This window comes from Callithrix jacchus, chromosome 2 (assembly GCF_049354715.1).
Source record: "Callithrix jacchus isolate 240 chromosome 2, calJac240_pri, whole genome shotgun sequence".
Lineage (NCBI taxonomy): Eukaryota > Metazoa > Chordata > Mammalia > Primates > Cebidae > Callithrix > Callithrix jacchus.
Window position 1 is genome coordinate 133752821 of NC_133503.1, and position 19806 is coordinate 133772626.

At 39.1% G+C, this 19806-nt stretch overlaps 1 protein-coding gene across 41 annotated transcripts in view; it reads right to left on the bottom strand.

Moving 5' to 3' along the window:
* Window positions 1-19806, bottom strand: part of PDE8B (phosphodiesterase 8B) — a 348230-nt gene that overhangs the window by 98309 nt on the left and 230115 nt on the right. For 23 of the 41 annotated variants that reach the window (XM_078365302.1, XM_035291356.3, XM_035291355.3 and 20 more), the window contains 3 exons: window positions 19232-19291; window positions 5909-6099; window positions 2303-2362 (listed from right to left, as the gene is read on the bottom strand). In XM_078365302.1, the coding sequence (XP_078221428.1) occupies window positions 2303-2362; window positions 5909-6099; window positions 19232-19291 (311 nt within the window). The remainder of the gene's footprint in view (window positions 1-2302; window positions 2363-5908; window positions 6100-19231; window positions 19292-19806) is intronic. The other 18 variants (XM_078365293.1, XM_035291358.3, XM_078365312.1 and 15 more) reach the window with 2 other exon arrangements.

Below are 19806 nucleotides of genomic sequence, written 5' to 3' on the forward strand. Positions count from 1 at the left end.
TGGTCACTCAGCAGATACAAACCAGGGTTCCTCACACTGAAACACGGGAGAGAGAGCAATGAGGCCACACAGCGTCAGCTCCAAGAGTGGCTTCCTGATAAGCACGTGCCCACGGGCACACCTGCCTTCAAGGACACAGGCCCCATATCTACCTTCCAGATGCAAAAGATTAAAAACAGTAGAGAAAACTCCGGCAGTGTACCTGGAGTTACCATCCTCGGTACACGAGTGGCCCTTTCCAACTCAGCTGACCTTTGGGGTTGAGCCACATGTCTGGGAGCAAACCCATAAAGGCACATGTTAGGTGCACTGTTCATGCTGAGACCACTGTCCCCAAACCATCTGGAAGCACACCTCCCATACCAAAACTGAGCTGGGTCCATCCAACTCTCAATGTGAGGAAGACAGCCAGCACTCCAGGCTGCAGGACCCCCAAGCCAAATGGGAGAGAAATAGCAGCAGGAACATACAGTTAGAAGGGAAAGGGAGAAAATGAAAATGGATAATTGCCACCTAGTTCACAAGAGCATTTGCTATAGTGAGCCTACTGCTGAGTCTCCGGACTTCAGTTTGTGTAGGTTGGCTTGTCACAGAAACATGCTATCACTGGGCTCTCTATCACCATGAGAGAAACAGTGTCCTGAGACAGCCAGCAAGTAAGATCGGGACATACCATAAAAATCAGAGAAGAAAAATGGAATAAAAGGGATTGGATGGAAATGCAGATAGAAAATAGGAGCAGAAGTCCCAGTGCTGACTCGTGGTATTACCCATAGCTGTTTCCTGCCTTAAGGGAAAAGCTGTCTTACCCACTCTCTTTTTCTTCAGGAACTCCAAGTTCTACCTTCTCTGACTGTTAAATCAGCAAGGCCACCAAAAGGGCTCAAGAGTATTAATAATGTTTTATTTCTTAAGCTGGTGACACAGACACAGGCATTCATTTTTATTACTATTCTCTATATATGAAATGTTTTATAATAAAACCAGAAAAAAACTGGTGACGATCATAACAAATAAGGCATAGTCAACCATTATTTGTCAAGGACTAGCAAACATATCTGCCATATGAGTTGGAAAAACAAGAGTGTTTTGTTCTTGGACCCATGTAATAAGCCAGGCTTGGGAAAAACGCTGTGTGACCTTGAATATTTCTGGTATTGTTGTCCAAGACTCTATGACCTTATTTGGATCCCAGAGTGTCCAGAAGATAAACGTTAAAAAGAGGGTTGAAAGACGCTGATCTTATGTCTCGGTTCCCCTCATTCATTCCCTGGGGAATCTTACCTCCCACCAGAATGGAGGGGTATAATGAACCTGTGGGGACAATGTCTTTACTTTCTCTGGACCACATCCCGTGATGGGTATCAAACAAAATAAGAAGACACAGCTCCTAAGAAAACACCCAAAGAGTAGCAGGTAAGTAGGAGCTTTGAGCAAGGGCAAGACTTTGAAGGCATGATTTCTTGCGGTAGCCACATGATTTTGGAATGAAGCATTTCAAGTCCCCTGGGCCAGACCTTCCTGGCCTTTGTTGCAGAATTTGTGTCAAATGCCATAACAAGGCCAAGTCCAACAGGTCCTAGGCCCTAATTAAGGTCGTATTCTCTCTGAAGCAAAATATAGCAACTGAACGACTACAACTTTCGTTACCTGCCAAGATTCCCAGCACTGTAGCTTGTACAGACAATTTTCGTTCTGTTGGCTATTTTAAGTGCTGGCCATTTCAGATGATAAACCCAACAGAGCATTCTCTCATTCTACAGTTTCACTGTATCTACAGTGCAATCCCTTTTCTTTGCCTTCCAGCACTGGGATAAACTCCACAGTCCGCCTCTAGCCGCATAACGGTCCCAACATCAACTTCACAACCCTTGTCTTGTGGATTTAGTGCCCCTTTGTTCTCATGCTTGAACATGAAAAAAAATGTGTTTCTTCTTAAATGGAAACAAGCATATCCCCATCCCTTTTCTTCAAAGAAAAAAGATAAACTGGAACAATGTTTTCTCCAGACCGCCTCCTCCTTAAATTTCCCATTCATTTCTGGCATATAAGGAGTAAACTTCTTCCCTGAGGTGTATGACTATGTGCTAACGGCAATTACATAAGATACAGAGAAAAACCTAAATATTTCCAGGAACTTGTGAAACAAACAAAACCCCCAAAGCAAGATTAAGATCTAAAACTGGTGTTCCAGGACGGAAGAGGTACCCATCACTTAGATAGCTCAAAGACCAGATTACATATGACAAACATTTCAGAATGGACAGCACTCCTTCCAGCTGGGGATGGGAAGTGCACTTACACTCGTGAAACCACTGCGAGGATCACTGTGTGCTCGGAGGGATTTGTGGCCCGGATTGACCTGCAATGAGAAGGTTCCAAGTCAGACAAAGTGATCTGGGCTTTGTTACATTAAATGAATGCGGAACTTCTTCACATTGAAAGTGAAAAAACATCAAGTCTTTCTTTAAAGAAAAGGTCCCAAAACACACAGAAGACAGCAAAGACAGATGCCCTTGTGGATTAGGACAATCTCTTCATTTCGTTAAAAATTTTTTTTCTTTTAACTCCCAGGCAAGTATCCAATAGGTGAGACCTGCCAATTTTCCACTTAAAAATTGGCAAATTCCACTTAAACTCTATTTTTTAAAATTGAAATTCCACTCTGCAAAATAAAAACAAATTGGCAATCCTACAATCCTCTTCTTATCAGTATGTACCTGGGGGAGCTAATTGGGTTTGATCTTCTTTCTTTTAAAATAGCAGATAGTTCAGAAAGTTGACCTTGAGATAAAAATTAAAGCACTTGCTGGCAGCTAGAGGTGCAAACGCTGGTTAAAGCCAATTAAAGATGGTACAAAGAGTCACTTCAGTTTTTCAGTCCTCCTATAGCTTGTGCTTAAATACTTTTAAATAACTTCGTCATGAGGCTGAGAAATGTTGCAATGTAGTACCTGACACTGTATGATGTTTGCTGTAGTAGGATCATCTGGATATAGTTTATTCCCTAGGAAGTTAAAAAGGACCAAAATAATCAGGATATAGAATTTTGAGGTCCATGAATCTTCTTAGCTGTGTCATGCTGCAGTTCAGATTCTGCACTGTTCTGGCCAGGGGGGTTGTAAATTGGACAAACTTTTTTTTTTTTTTTTGAGACGGAGTTTCGCTCTTGTTACCCAGGCTGGAGTGCAACGGCGCGATCTCGGCTCACGGCAACCTCCGCCTCCTGGGTTCAGGCAATTCTCCTGCCTCAGCCTCCCGAGTAGCTGGCATTACAGGCACGCGCCACCATGCCCAGCTAAATTTTGTATTTTTAGTAGAGATGGGGTTTCACCATGTTGACCAGGATGGTCTCGATCTCTTGACCTCGTGATCCACCCGCCTCAGCCTCCCAAAGTGCTGGGATTACAGGCATGAGCCACCACGCCCGGCCTGGACAAATTTTTAATAAAGGCCTCTACCCTTGAATCTTGTTGTGAATCAGCATGCTTGCTTTGACCTATTCTCTTGGTCTGGCCTCTGCTTATTTTGAGATACCTTGGAAGGGAACCATCATCCCCAAGAACAGAATTACTCTTGAGTAATTTGTGAAACAACATGCATTTGTTTTTCTCTCTGGCTATGGACATTTCTGCTCCTCTCTACTTTAATGGGTTTGAACTACCACCCCCCACCTCCCAGGGACAGCTGGCTCATATTGCTTCATCCTCTTCAACTGCAACATTTTCTGACCTTTCTCAAAAAATGTACCTTCTCCATATTCTGTTCTTTGAGCCCTCACACCATGTGGGAGGAAGGCTCCAGAAAATGATTGTCTGCCATATTCCCTGGAAGTGAAGTTTCCCCTGGTAGATAAATGGTATTTGAAAGAGATCCTTCGGAGAGAATGCTGTTAACTCCCAGTGGGGCAGAAGGCATAAGTCAATATTCCTTCAATGCTGGCACAGGCTACTTCCCACTCAGCCACCCTGCAGGGCAGGTCCTGCTAATGTGAAGCTACACTTATTTATACTCAGGAGCCTGCTGGATGGATACTCAGCGGAAATACCAGTTAGCACCTAATGAAAAAACACAGTGTTTCTGAGGCATGTTCTGATCTCTAGAGAAACACTAAGTATGTCTCATCTCATTCACTCTTTCCCACCTCAGTAGGCATCATGGGCACACTGCTGGGCTATATCCTAAGGTGTGGGTTTTAGGCAAGAGGCTAAAACATGTAATGAGCATAATTGGGCTGGAGCACACACTCTCTTGGTTTCTCTTGGGCCTGGCTTCCATCCTTGCCTCTTTTCTCTGGTCGCTCCAAAGGAACTGGTGTGGTAAGAGAGACCTAGGCCTCTTCCTGGATGAGAGGACTAAGGGGAAGGTGGGGCTGAGGCCCAGGGATGAATGTTAGGCGAAGGTCCCATCCTGGCTCAAGGGCAAGGGATCTAGCGCCACAGATGACAACAAAGAATGCACATCTGCCAGGAGCGTGTCACCCACCCATCTTACTAGGGAATGTATGCTGGGAGTCAAGCATTTGGAATCTGGCCACCCTCAATGTGACTAATAGTGATCGGGAAATACACTACCAGATATGTACACATAAATTCTAAAGCACATAGATTCTCTATTGTTTTTCTGTGCAGCTAGGGCAGAAGCACATTTGAGAGGAACAAAACTCTATTTCTTTATTTCAAAGAAAGATGTAAAGCTTATCTGCTAACCTGGGCCTTTGCCTGAATTAAAAGATTTCTTCCTGTTGATTTTTTTTTATAAGTAAAGTTTGTCTTAAGTCGTACCATGTATGAACAAAGAAGCGTGATATTTCTGCTATAAAACTTTGTAAGAAAAGTAAGTGGAGGCCAAGAAAAATCAGAAATACATAGTTATACAAGACCCAATTCTACTATAAAATCATCAAAAATATTTCCTAATACTAGAAATAGCATCCAGATATTTTCTGATACACTATATGTATATTTTTATATACTATTAAATAGAAAAATGTTTATGCAGAAAGATGAGATTATTTGAAGCCATTAAAACATATCTAAAACAGTTGCTTAAGAAAAATTCTTCTTTGGGAAACTGAAAATCATCAAAAAATAGCCAGGTGATGCCTGTGTTAAGAAACTTCTCTTAATCCACTAATTTCTTGTCAGGGTACCAAAGTTCTAAAAGGCCATTTTCCCACCTTTTATTTCACTTATTAACATTCAAGAAAATTCCAGCTCCCCATGCAATTGGACCCTGTCTTGGTCTAGCATTTAATTAGTGACCTCTTCCATCTAGCTTCAAAGCATTCCACTTCTGCTAAATGAATCAGTTCATCCAGAGCAAACTCTTATAACCAAGCATGTATTTATGAACAGGCCTGTGTTTCCTCCCCAGAGTGCAAGCATTTCTATAAACAAGCAGGGGGTTGGGGTCCCTGGAAGATTTTCTGTTGCTGTAAAGTGGCTGCCTTCACTCCATGACTGGGAAGCCTCCTGTGGGATCTACCCATCTGTGTCAGGCATGAAAAAATTTATATTTCACACATTTCCGATGTTCATTTTGGGACAGAATAATGAAGATTAAAATAGCTGGTTTAAATCCAAACCTTATCTGTGTAATGAGAACTGTGTGAATTTTAATGTTTTTTATGAGCAATAGACAGGGTGGGGGGAATACCCTGAAGTTATCAGGGGAGCCCAGCTCACACCTCTAAATTTAGTGCAACTCAAATGTGGAAAAGTAGAAAAGGAGAGAGAAATCTACAGAAAGGAGCTATAGCTTTCACCATAGACATTTGTATACACTGCTTAAAAACATCAACACATATTTTAGAAATATTTGAAATAAACTAAAGATATCTATAAATGAAATTCATTTTAAACTATTAAGTGAACATTTACTAAGGCTATTAAATTAGAGAAGGTACCTGCACACCGCTTCTGCATCGAAGTTCTGAGTTTGTCTATGATCAATTACAATAATTTCATGATGCTTATCAAGAAAGCATTCAAGGGCTGACTCCGGAGTCCGAGCAATATTGCATCTATAACCAGCTCTGTCACAGGCCCACCAGAAGCCATCACTCTGACTATCTTCCTTTGCAAAGATCAGCAAAACCTGAAACACAACAAAAAGAGCATCTTGAAATAAATGATCATCCACAGAGACTATTAAAAACAAGTCTATTGGCCAGGCGCAGTGGCTCATGCCTGTAATTGCAGCACTTTGGGAGGCTGAGGCAGGGGACTACTTAAGCCCAGGTGTTTGAGACCAGTCTGGGCAACACAGCAAAACCCTGCCTCTATAAAAATGAATAGAAAATTAGCCGGACACAGTACCACACACCTGTGGTCCCCACTACTCAGGAGGCTGAGATGAAAAGATCACTTGAGCGTGAGAGGTAGAGGCTGCAGTGAACCATGATCACACCACTGCACTCCAGCCTGGGCAACAGAATGAGACCCTGTCTAAAACAAAACCAAAAATAATCCCCCTCAAAACAATAAAAAAACCAGGCCTATGTTATACTGGTTAGAAACAGGGCCTCTGGAGGGAAGCTACCTGGGTTCAAATCCCAGCTCCTCCAGTTGGTTACAGTGGTCTTTGAACAAGGTATTTCACCTCTTTGGCCTACAGTTTCTTGGCTGTAAGAGTGAAAGAACAGCGCCACTTAAGTTAGTTCTCAGAACTGAATGAGCGCAGAGAAGGTGCCCAGTCACTCTGGTGGTGATTGTTACTCACTGCAATTACAAGTATTTCTAAATTTCCTAATTAGCTTTGTTTTTAAATAAGTAAAATTATTAACGAGATAGTTACCAAAGCTTAGGTTATGGTTTACATTTATAATACATATATTTGATTCCAGTTGCAAGTGGTATTTGCCTTTAAGTCCCTGGAGGCCACCTCTTTGAACTTAGCACTAACATACCTGTAGACATAAGGAAGTAGGGGAACTCAATCTCAAAAATGAATGCTAACATCCAATCTTTGCCAGAATCTGGAAAGAATGATCCCTAAGTGTAAAACTGATGGAGCTAAGTTGAGGGAAATGTGCCTCTATTGATGATTAGCCTCATTAAGAAGCAATTCTGCCCATAGGAAAGAAGACAGCAATACTTTCTGTCTCAGAAATGATTTCTCCCTCATCATCCATCCCCTGGGTCCAGGAACACAGATTCTCTGCCGGCCTACCACCACCTGAGCTCATTTATGTATTCATGGTCCATCCCCCTCACTAAAGAAGGAAGCTTCAGGAGAGTAGGACTCGGCCTGACTTGTTCCCTGCTGTACCCCTCATGCCCAGTACCAGGCTGGCACTTCCTAGACATTCAGCAAATATTTGAGAAGTGACAAAATAAATACTTGTGGGATCTTCTGAGAAACGCAAGAGGGCTTCACTATGAATAAGATGTAAGACCACCTTCCAGCAATAGATCTAATAAGAAAAACCTACAATAATTTCAAGATATTGGTAAGGCATTCAAAATTCTTCTGCACCCACCTCTGGTTTAAACAATTAGAAATAGGAGGGTAGCTTCTCAATATGAAGAGCTTTTGAGTCAATAGTCAACATATTCATCACAGTGAAATGCCAAACGTGTTTCATTTAAAATCAGAAACAAGCCAGATTGTCCAATCAGTACTATTACATTTGAAAAATACCTTATTAATTGAAAATTGGAAGTATATAGAAAAGTAGAAACAATAATGTAATGAAACACATGTACTTCTCACCTGGCTTCAGCAATAACAAACTCCTAGCCAATGTGGGTTCATCTCCATCCCTACCTGTTTTCCTAACTCTTATAATAGGTTGTGGCAAATCCAGCTATTTTATCTTATTCATATGCATCTGTGAAAGATAAAGATTTTTTTAAGAAGAACAAAACCATAATACACTTTCACACCTAAACCTCCCCAATAATTCCTTGATATCAATAAATATCTGGATATATTATATAAGCCCTTTGTTAGGAGCACCCTGGGCTGGCTAGGGTCTGTCCCTCTTCAGCCCAGGAAGCTCCTAACATGTCCAGCCACAGAGTTTCTTCCAGGAAGAAATGGGAGGTGACTCTCCCAAGAAATAAGAAAGACATAACCTTGTGGATTTTGATAACGAAAAGAAAGTCTTCAAACCAAACTGTTAACAAGGGAGCCTGAATGAGAAAAAATCAGGTAGACTGGTCGGTACAAAAAGTCAATAACCTTTTACTTGGTGTAACTGTGGTATTAACATGAGAAACTCAATATGCCAAATCTAGAAGTCAAAAAAGGTGAAAAACTTCTTGTCTCTCACCTGCCTGGCTGAAGTATGGATTTCTAAACAAGAATCTCAACAACTTATATTTCCTTGACACCATTATGCCTCAATCTTTGACTAATACAGTAAAAGAATATAACAATTATCTTGCTGGGCATTACAACAGCTATCACTAATTTTCAGAAACAGTACTTTTGACCTCTTAGGGTATGTTGATGAACAAAATAAAAATACTTTGCATTGTAGTGGTAGAGGTATAAACAATAAATAGATATTAAGTAAGTACATTGAACAGGTGCTATGTGAAACCTAGCAGAGCAGAGTAAGGGGGTCAGGAGTGGGTGCTGTCAGCAGAAGGAAGTAGGTTTTGCTAAGAAGATGACATGTGAGCAAATGCCTGATGGGAAGAGAAAAGCAAGCCCAGTTTGTCTTGGAAGGAAATGCATTCCAGGCAGAGTTGTATAAGCCCCTGGTGTGTTCTAAGGACTGCAGGGGACCCTGGGTGACAGAAGGGTGGGAGGAGGTCAGGTTCACTGCAGAGGGCTAGACCACGCTAAGGCCTTCTAGGCCAGTTGAAGGTCTTACAAAACTGGATTTCACATGGAAATTTACAAAACTGATTGAAGTTGAACAGTTGTATTAATTTTATCTTTTTATTTTCTGTGTTTCTGACCTTTGACTTCTGAGGCTTTGCTGACACTGGAAGGACTGCCCGTCTCAGGATTCGCTAATTCCTAGAGATAGCGCACAACTCTCCAGTGAGCATGCTCTGCATATGCAAATCAACCAATCCAGAGCCCATTCCCCAGACACTGCCTTTGGCTCTTACACGCCAGGTCACAATCCCCCTACCCTAATCCCCCTAGGACCAGGTACCAGACAACTAGAACCACCCATACATCCCAGACCTTTCTGAAATTAATCATACTAGCCTGGCCTCATCCAAGCCTTCCCATGGAAACTGGAAACCACAGTTGAATCTCTTGCCCGCTATCTCCTTCCACTCCCTCTGCCTCCTGACTGACTGTGGTGCTTTCCCCGCGTCGCCTGTGTGGTGCGCTGTGCCTCCCACTCTGGGAACTATTTTTTCAATGCCAATTGTTCCTAGATCTGTTGGCCTTACCATACCTGAAAAATAAAATCTATATCTGTTGCAAGATAAAGAACTGGGAATAAAAAGATGGCAGAGATAGCCATAGGCCAGTCTACCCCCCTGGGCTCCAGTCAAGGAAGCAGGTAATTATAATAAATGCACCAATACGTGGTGACCACAGATAAACAAAGCATGGACACGAATCTAAGCAAAGGAGAACAAGCAGAAGGAAGTGGTTTTGTCACATCGATCTCTCTGTACCCTTGTATCTGTTACAAGATACAGAGTTTATTATTCAGGTATGGTAAGGCCGACAGATTTTATTATGCAGGTATAGTAAGGTACTCAGGAGAGAATTTCTTTGGCTAATATTTAAATTTTTCCTATTTATAAAAAATTAATTTAGAAAGACTGCTTTTCAATTATTCAATTCCTAAGCAAAGTAAAAATTTATGAGAATAAAAAACATGTATTTTAGATTAAAACACTAGAACAATCACCTTTTTAAAATATCTATCTGCCTAACTCTTGAAAATTATACCTTCTCTAGGAAAGTGGTAGATCCAAGTAGCCCAAATTGGACTCTTTGTCATCTCCCAGACTATTGCTGGGCTAATAATATTCGGTTTCCAAGAATTTGGAATTGGAACAGAGAGACACGAAGGCTGGGAACTGGGACCTGTGGCCCATTAAGAATAGAGATTATTGACAAAATAATGTTAAACTCTTGATGTCAAAGGGCTCAGAGATGGCCCATTGACACCCCTCCCAAGCCACCCAACCCTTTTCAACTCTATCTTGGAGTCTGAAAAAAAAAATTGCACTGTCCTTTCTTAAGTACATAAGTAAATAAAAAACTATCTAATACTTCCTTATCTACTTACGTACTTTTTTTGTATAAGGTAGCTATTACTTGCAACCAAAAAATAAAAACAAAAAAATATCCAGTAATGCAGGCCCTCATCTGCTTTAATATTCTGCATATCAGTATTTATCATTTCTTTGTTTGACATGGCCACTGATTAATATTTATTGACTATTTACTGAGTTCAACAAATGATTGACTCATATAAATGATTCCACAAAATATATTTTTGAAAAATCATCACTAATGGTGTTATAACTGAACTTGATCTGTAAAGAGTAATAGCAAACTAACCTTGTGCTTGCTGAAAATAATATGCACAACATTCATTCAAAGAATATTTATTGATGGCGTGTTATGCAATATGTTAAGAACTAGGAATAAAAAGATGGCAGAGATAGCCATAGGCCAGTCTCTTCCCCTGGTGTCCAGTCAAGGAAGCAGGTAATTATAATAAATGCACCAATAAGTGGTGACCACAGATAAACAAAGCATGGACACAAATCAAAGCACAGGAGAACAAGCAGAAGGAAGTGGTTTTGTCACATCGATCTCTCTGTACCCTTGTAAACATAGCAAAAGAGCAGAAGATACAGGACTGATCTGGGCTGAAGCCTGGAACAATGAGAAAATGTCTTTCTGGAGCAGAGCCAACTTGCATTCTGTCCCCAGCCAGAACACAACTATCGGCAATCCTCACTTTGCATGCTACAGTCAGACCATAATAATGACCGTGCATGAGGGTTGAAAAATTACCTACTGAGTACAGTTTTCACTTTTTGGGTGATGGGTACACTGAAAGTCAGTACACAATATATGCATGCAAGAAATCTGCATTTTTATATTCTATAAAAATAAAAATGAAAAAACTGACCATGCAAAGCTATCTGATAAATAATGGTAAAAATTATGATTGCTTTGTGACCTTTGAAGATTTGTGTTAACATACTGAAAATTTTCTTATTCTTGGTTACAAATATACAGGGAAATGAAAAATATAAAGCTAATGTTTATTTAATATACTATAATTTAAAATATTAGACACATTGAGAATTAAGATGTTTTATTTCTTTTAAAAAACTTAAGAGTAGTTTGGACAGTGCGTGCTACCTTCTTCTAGTCATATAAATTATGAGACAAAGTGAGCATCTTTTTTGTGCCTTGGCAAATTGTCATACTCCTAACTATGGATCAGCTGATGCCATTTCATTCTCTGTGCTTTCAGTATCATGCAATATCCCCAGAGCTCCTTTAATTAATGTGAAGCTTTCTGCTGGCCTCACTTCCTCCATGACATTTTCATTCTTTTTGTCACAACCACTATCCTCATTTATAGTGATGCACTTGCATTCACTAACTTCCACTGGCTACATGTCTAGAATCTCTCAAAGATAGCAGTGTCGGCATTCCACAGTCAACCATTTCTCCTCTAAGTCCATTTACGTCTGATTCAAATTTCATCACAGCATTATCATTTTTCATTTCTTCATTGCACTTTCATCTTCGTTAGCTCATTCCCTCTTTCAGTGATTTGTTTTTGCATAATGTCATGTGGGTATCACGGAGAGACAGGAGGCAACACAACTACATACTTTGCTGTCTGTACTTATGCTGAGTAACAGGCAGAAAGCAACCAGAGTCTTTGGCTAAAACAAGTTGTGGTTAAAAAAAGTAATAGGTTACTGACGCTGCTCCACATTTGTTATTTACACAGTGATTTGTGGACTGAAGAGCCAGCTGCAAAGTTTATGCTTTATGTGTTTATTCACAGTTAAAACACTGATATAACCGCAATTTGAAACACATTGTTGGGGGTCTGGTGCTATTTAACTAAACCATGAAATCTGTGCACATTGGAACTATACAAAGCAAGAGCTACCTGCTTTTCAAAAGTAACTACAAAGACCTCAAAGAAAGCTGAAACATATCTTTTTGAAGATAGCAATAAAAATTAGAACAAAACTACTTTATCTAGTGATGGCTAATTATAAAAGAAGACGAAAACAAAAACTAACTTTTCCTCATCTTGAATAAGGCAATATAGGTGTTCATTATTACTAGTGTTCTTTCTAAATGAGGGTATATGTATGTGTCTCCAAATGGATTTTCAATGTCTACTATTAAACATCCAATTATTGGAATATTTGGTTTGGCTTTAAGCAAAAACCTGGTAACAGGGAGCTTCTAAAGCAGACCACATATATAGATCACATAATTTGTGTCTGCATAATACTAAACAAGTGGCCAATCTGATTAGGGAAGTGGTCAACTGAGTTGGAAAAAAGTGGTCTGAGAACTTTCCTTAAATGTTCTTAGGAAAGTAATGCTGATTACAGCTATAATTTGATGAGAATTTTCTAGGGGCCAGCCACTATACTGAATGTACTAGAAACTTACTGTCTCACTCAATAACCCTTTAGAGAACCTCTTTGGAGGTGTGCATTATCCCTATTTTATAGACATGAAAACTGAGGCTGAGATGGTTTAAAACTTGTTCATAGCTACACTTCCAGGAAGATTTGAACCAAGGTTGGCCTAACCCCAGGGCCTTTGCAATCACTATGTTAAGTAACCTACTGTCTCTCAGCTCCATAAATATTTTTACCTATATATTTGACCAAAATTCTTAACAACTCTGTGGTTCTTTGACACTGGCTGGACAAGGTAGAAGAAACGACTTGGTAGCAGCAGGAAGGATAGACAGGAAGAGAAATGCTGACCACAGCAAGTTACTGAATCTGAACATCTCCATCCCTCAGTCATTTCACTTAATGTGTGAAAGTCAGCTCCCTATGAGGTCATGTGATCGCCAATATATAAAATCTCCAATATATAATGATTCCAGAAAAACCCATATCCATATAACATAGAAGAATAAGTTTTGAAGGCAGATGTGACCTTGCTAAGAAAAAGCTTAGGTCACAGCTGTGGGGATCCATTTCCAAGTCCAGTTGGAAAGCCCAGCATGAAGGGAACAGAAACAGGACTCTAAGCAGAAACACATCAATTCTACACACTGGGGAAGTAAATGTGTTCCAGGTATGGATGAAGAAAAGGCCACTTGATTTTTCAGACAGTATCATGTTGATTAGAATCTCCTGCCTCCGAATACTTCCTCTGCTTTTTATTTTCTAGCCAAGATTGGAAAATATGACTTTCACTGTGGGTCGCATCCACTCACCCAGGAGAAATGTGCTCTACAGCACCACTCTGTACTTCCAATTCATTCCACTCATCACTGTGCTCCTGCCAGCTCTGTGTGGGATATGTGGAGCCCCACAGGAGGACATTTCCTGGCATGTGAGTAAATTTCCCCTGATGAACTCAGAAATGCACCCTCAAAAGCAACTATAACCTGAAATAGTCTTATCAAGCCATTTCCTCCCAAGCCCTAAGGGCTCTGAGTGATGTGGCTAATTAATATTTTTGGCATTGCAGTGAAGTAACAGAATACATAGTTTTCTTCAAGGGAAAAAGGGAAAAAACAAAAGCACTAGGACATAGCTTGATTTTTCTAAATCAATTGCAATGTGAGTAGGAGAAGCACAAAACACACAACTAGATATCAATGCCCTGAAAGTGAGAGTGTTATAAACAATAAAACTGACCTCCCAGACCTCTCTCTGTGGTAAGGGAACATGGTGCCTTCTCTCTCTCCCCTGCAACACTTAGCATGGAGCCCTGAACATAGGAGGTACTCAGTAGATTCTTAGTGGATAAATCATTGAGTCAAACTCTATGTTTGAATGAGGCCATAGTGAAGCTGTTCTTGGTTCTAAGCTGGGCTTATTATCTTTTCTAAAAGAACCTCTTAATTATTGTGTCCCTCACTCAAAGAAGGATTCTTTACCACTTGCATCTGCTGTTACTTGGAGCCAAATTCATGTGAGGGAAATCAGTGGGGTATACAGTAGCACTGGTAATGTTGCAGGTCTTGCATTGAGTGGCAGGCTTGTGAGTTTATGGTATTCACTTTGTTATTATGTTTCATAGGTTATAAGCACATATCAAAAATATTTTTGTATGTTTTAATATGCCAAATATAATAAATTCAAATTTATAGACAAGTATTTTTCATTTGTGGGAGAGTGGGGCTGTCAAGAGGTATTTCAATTCTGCAAAGGACTGTATCACGTTTGAGAGGAAAGGAAGATAGTATGGCGAGATTTTGTTATAAAATTTGGCTGCTAAACATGCACATTAAAAGTAATTTCAGGCTGGGTGTGGTGGCTCATGCCTATAATCCCAGCACTTTGGGAGGCTGAGGCAGGCGGATCGGATCACAAGGTCAGGAGTTTCCAACCAGCCTGACCAACATGGTGAAACCCTATCTCTAACTAAAATACAAAAAATTAGCTGAGTGTGGTGGTGCACGCCTGTAATCCCAGCTACTCAGGAGGCTGAGAGAGGAGAATCGCTTGATCTCCAGGGGCAGAGGATGCAGTATGCCAAGATCAGGTCACTGCACTCCGGCCTGGGTGACAAAGCAAGACTCTGTCTCAAAAATAATAATAATTATTATTATTATCATTATTATTTCAGGCCAGGCATGGTGCCTCTCCTGTAATCCCAGCACTTTGGGAGGTTGAGCAGGCAGATCACGAGGTCAGGAGTCCAAGACCAGCCTGGCCAATATGGTGAAACCCTGTCTCTACTAAAAATACAAAAATTAGCTAGGTATGGTGGCATGTGCCTGCAGACCCAGCTTCTTGGGAGGCTGAGGCAGAAGAATTGCTTGAACCCAGGAGGCAGAGGTTGCAGTGAGCTGAGATCATGCCACTGCACCCCAGCCTGGGCAACAGAGTAAGACTCCATCCCAAAAAAATAAGAATAATAATTTCAGGGTAACAACTAAAAGAATAAAAGTATACCTATGTTAGAGAAAGAACATGTTAACTGCAAAAACATTCCCAACTTGACAATATACCAAAACAAGACAAAGGAAAAAGGTTAATAAATAGAAAATACAAAATAAAACAACTGTATCAGTAATCACACTCATTGTAATCATATTTAATTCACTTATTAAAAGACAAAGATTACAGAAACAGATTTTGGTTCCCATATTTTTATTGAAAAAAAATGATAATGCTGCTTAAAAGAAGCTACTCAAAATAAAGTTACAAAGTATCTGCTATCTTTTGTTTCTGAAAAAAAATACAGAGAAAGATATACTAGGAAAATATTAACCAAAGGTAGCTGACCTGGCAATATTGCCAACAAATAAAACAGAACGTAAGGGAAAGGTTAAAATAATGATAAAAGGGACAGTCATCAGGAATAGACAACAATCAAGAACTTGGATACACCTAACAACACACTCAAAATACCAGCAAGTATTAACAGATATTGATGATTTTAACAAATCCACTGTGATTAAAAACTGATAGATCACACGGTCACAAAATAAGTCATAAAATTAATAGAGATGGTTTGAATAGCATGATTAATGAAGTTGAACTAATTCATGTCAATAGAACCCTCTGTCAACAAACAGAGAATACATCATTTTAGCACTTTTTGTGGAGTATTAGTCTAAAAACTGACTACATACCTGGCCACCAAACAAGTCACAACAAATGTTTTTTTAAAAATCAGTAGCAAAGGCATCAAAGAAATACAATAGGGAAGAATAGCCTTTGTAGTAAGTGGAGCTGGAAACAACCAGACATCAATATGGTGGGGTGGGGGGATCAGCCTTGACACCCATATCACACCATACATAAAAATCAACTTGAGAGAGATTATAGATCTAAAATAAAAGTTAAAACAATAAAGTCTCTGGAAGAAAACAGGAAATTATCTTCTTGATCTGCAGGTAGGTAAAGATTTTTAAAAGCACAGAAAGCAATAACCATTTTTTAAAAAGTGATATTAGACTGCTTCAAAATGAAAAATTATCATTTAAAAGCCAGAGTTATGAAAATGAATAAAAGAGCCACAGATTGGGAGAAAATGTTCTCAAATCTGACCAAGGAGTTGTAACAAGAATATATAAAGAACTCATACAACTCAATAACTTTTAAAAATTAACCCAATTAAAAACTGAGGAGAAAACTTGACCAAACACTTCACAAAAGAAAATAGAGGAATGGCCAATAAACAAATAAAAAAGTTCTCATCATTGGTCATGGAGAAACACAAATTTAAATCACAATAAGATAATACGACTCATCTACCAGAGTAGCTAAAATGAAAAAGAATCACAACATCAAATATTATCAAGGATTTAGAGTAAACAGAAATCTCATATTGCTTGTATGAGTGTAAAATGGCACTTTGGGAAAAGGTCTAGAAGTATCTTAAACTAAACACACTATTGTTCTGGAGGTTTTAGCCAGGGCAATTGGGCAAGAGGAAAAAAAAAAGGTATCCATATTGTGACATGATCTTGTATATAGATAATCCTATGCAATTTCTATGGGATTTCCTTAGGATTACAGGAATTTAATCTATAATATATAATCCTTAGAATTATAAGAATTTCTATAGTCACAAAAAACTAATATGAGTTCAGCAAGGTTGCAGGATACAAGATCCTGCAAAATAGAAAGATATTTCATGGTCACAGACTGGAAAACAAAATTGTTAACATAGTAATACACCTGAAATTGGTCTATAGATTCATTGCAAACCCTATCAGAGTCCCAGCTGGCTCCCCAAAATGTTCCCCACTGAAATGGACAAAATGGTCCTAAAATTCATACAAAGATACAAGGGACCAGATAGTCAAAATAATCTTGAAAAAATAAGACTAAAGTTGGAAGACTCAAACTTCAAAACTTACTACAAAGTTACAGTAATCAAGACAGTATGGTACTTGCAATGAGGACAGATACATAAATCAATGGAATAGAACTGAGAGCCCAAAAGTAAATCCTCACATTTATGGTTGATATTTGACAAAAATGCCAAGGCAATTCAATGAGGGAAAGATGAATATTTTTTAATAAATGATGCTAGGACAACTAGATAAAAATGAAGCTGGACCTCCTACCTCACACTATAAACAAATATTAATCCAAAATGGATCATAGAGCTAAATATAAGATCTGAAACTATAAAACTCTTACAGGAAAACAAAGAGATCAATGTTTACAACCTTAGCTTATGCAACAAATTCTTAGATACAACACCAACTGATGAATGAAGAATGATGCCTATAGCACAAACAGAACTCAAAAACATTCAAAACAAATGTACATATTATTAATGGACACAAACATACTAAGAGTGAGTATACAAATACATATCATAGGGTTGCTTTTAGAGAGGAAAGGAAGGGTAGCAAAGGGATAAATAAAGGGCTTAAACAGTATCTACAGTCTTTTGTTTCTGAGAAAAACTGAAACAAATAGGACATACCATTAATATTTGATAGAAGTGGGTGTCTGGTACACACATGTACCTTTATGAATATGTGAAATATTTTAACATTTGACAACCTATATTTTTAAAAGAATGAGACATCCTTACCATGAGCATTCATTGTCAGTGCGGTAAGGGCAAAAATGAAGGTAAATGAAATCAATCTAAAACCATACTAATCCCAACAAGTATTCTGGAAATTGTTTGAGAATAAGTCCTTGATATCAACTCCTTTATTTGTTATTGCCTTTATTCAAAATTGGAGTACAAGGGACATGGCTCAGAATGATTACTGAAATTTTCCATTTGTTTGTATTCTATACAAATAGTTGTGGCTGGTGTTTATTTTTCTCTGTCTCTCTGCTCCTAAATTTGTTTTCATCAAATTTTCCCAAGCTAAATCTCTTCCTTTTATTTTTTTTCCCTTTCCCTAGATTTGCATTTCTTTTTCCAAGCAACTGTAAAACATTATTTTCTTTTTCCATTTGCTCATAAATCAAATAGCACATTTCCCTGCTTGGTTTTTCACTTTCATCTATATGTTGGCTGGCTTCTTTACATCTTTCCTGCATCTTTACTTGTCTCTACCTATGAGACGAGATTCCAGGTGCTAACAAGCTACAGTTTTTACAAGGAGGAAGTTAACTTATTTAGGCCTCACAGGATGGCTTGTATGCAGATAAGGATTTGGAAATTATTTAAAAGGGTACAAACTCCATTTTCATATGTTTCTCTCAAGGGGGCACAGGAACCTGGAAGGGCGGCAAGGACAGAGTTGCTGCTATTATTAGAGTGAAGTCAATCCTACAGGCAGTTGGGCTTGTATCCTTGGATGCCAGTTCCTGCTGTGTTACAGAGCCTAGGAGGTTGTTTGGCTTAAGTCAGATGGGAGAAGCAGGGGAGCATTTTATCATCTTCTATTCCCATACTACAGCAATAGCTATCATTTACTAAGAATCTTCTCAATTAATGATAACTTCCAAAGAATGTTCTAGGCACCCTATGCTATCTCATTTAACTTATAATTCCCCGAGGCATAATCATCTCCATTTTGCAGATAGGACACTAGGTCAGAGGAGTGAAGCAATATATGCAAGGTCACACAGCTAATTAAAGGCAGAGCCAAGATTCCCACCCAGTTGTGACTCATGGCAAAACCCAGCCCTTCACCATTTCATTGCATCTTCCCTTCTGGCTGTAGCAGGATGTGGAACAGACTAGTTTTGGAATGGAAGAGTTGTTCTTACGATTCACCATGCGATCTATCCATCATATTTATACTCAAAATGGGGAAATGTTTAGGTCTTCAAGAAAACTATTTGAATCAGGCTGGACACAGTGATTTACACCTATAATCTCAGCACTTTGGGAGGTGAGGAGTTTGAGATCAGTCTGGCCAACATGGTAAAACCCCATCTCTATTAAAAATACAAAAATTAGCCAGGTGTGGTGGCACACACCTGTAATCCCAGCTACTCGGTTGGCAGAGGCAGGAGAATCACTTGAACCCAGGAGGTAGAGGTTGCAGTGAGCCAGGATCGAGCCACTTTACTCCAGCCTGGGCAACAGAGTGAGGCTCCATCTCAAAAAAAAAAAAAAAAAAAAAAGAAAAGAACAGAAAAGAAAACAATCTGAGTCACAAGGCTGAATAAAGGAGGCATACCTGAATAGGGTCCTGCGTCAGTCTCATGGGCCCGATGCGCACCTCCGCAGAAGACACCTGCTAAATAAAGGACAGCACAAGAGATTTGTCAAGTCTTAAACTACACAAGCAGATACATCCTTCCTTACACAACACATTGCATTATGTCACTGTGTGCTCTAAATTGAAGAATCCAGCTTACTAAACTGGAGATGTAGTAAGCATCATATATAACATAACATGTATAACATGATGCTGTTTTTGCAAAAAAAAATGTATATATTTATATGCATTGGAAATGTCTTTAAGGATACATCCCCAAATGCAAAGTGGTTGGGTTATTTTTACTAGAAGTGCCTGGATTTTTATAATAAGCATGTACCATTTTATGGTAGGAAACAATTCAATTCAATAATTATTTACTGAGCACCTACTATGTGCTGGTCACCATGCTATGGCCATCATTATTCTGAAATTTCAAAAGAGAATAAAAACTTCTCTCAAATCTCAAAGCTAAATCATATCTATGGTTTAAAAGCCCATCCTCTATTTAGATCCTGTTTTTCTTATCTTCCTGCTTTACTGCAGGGGTAAGC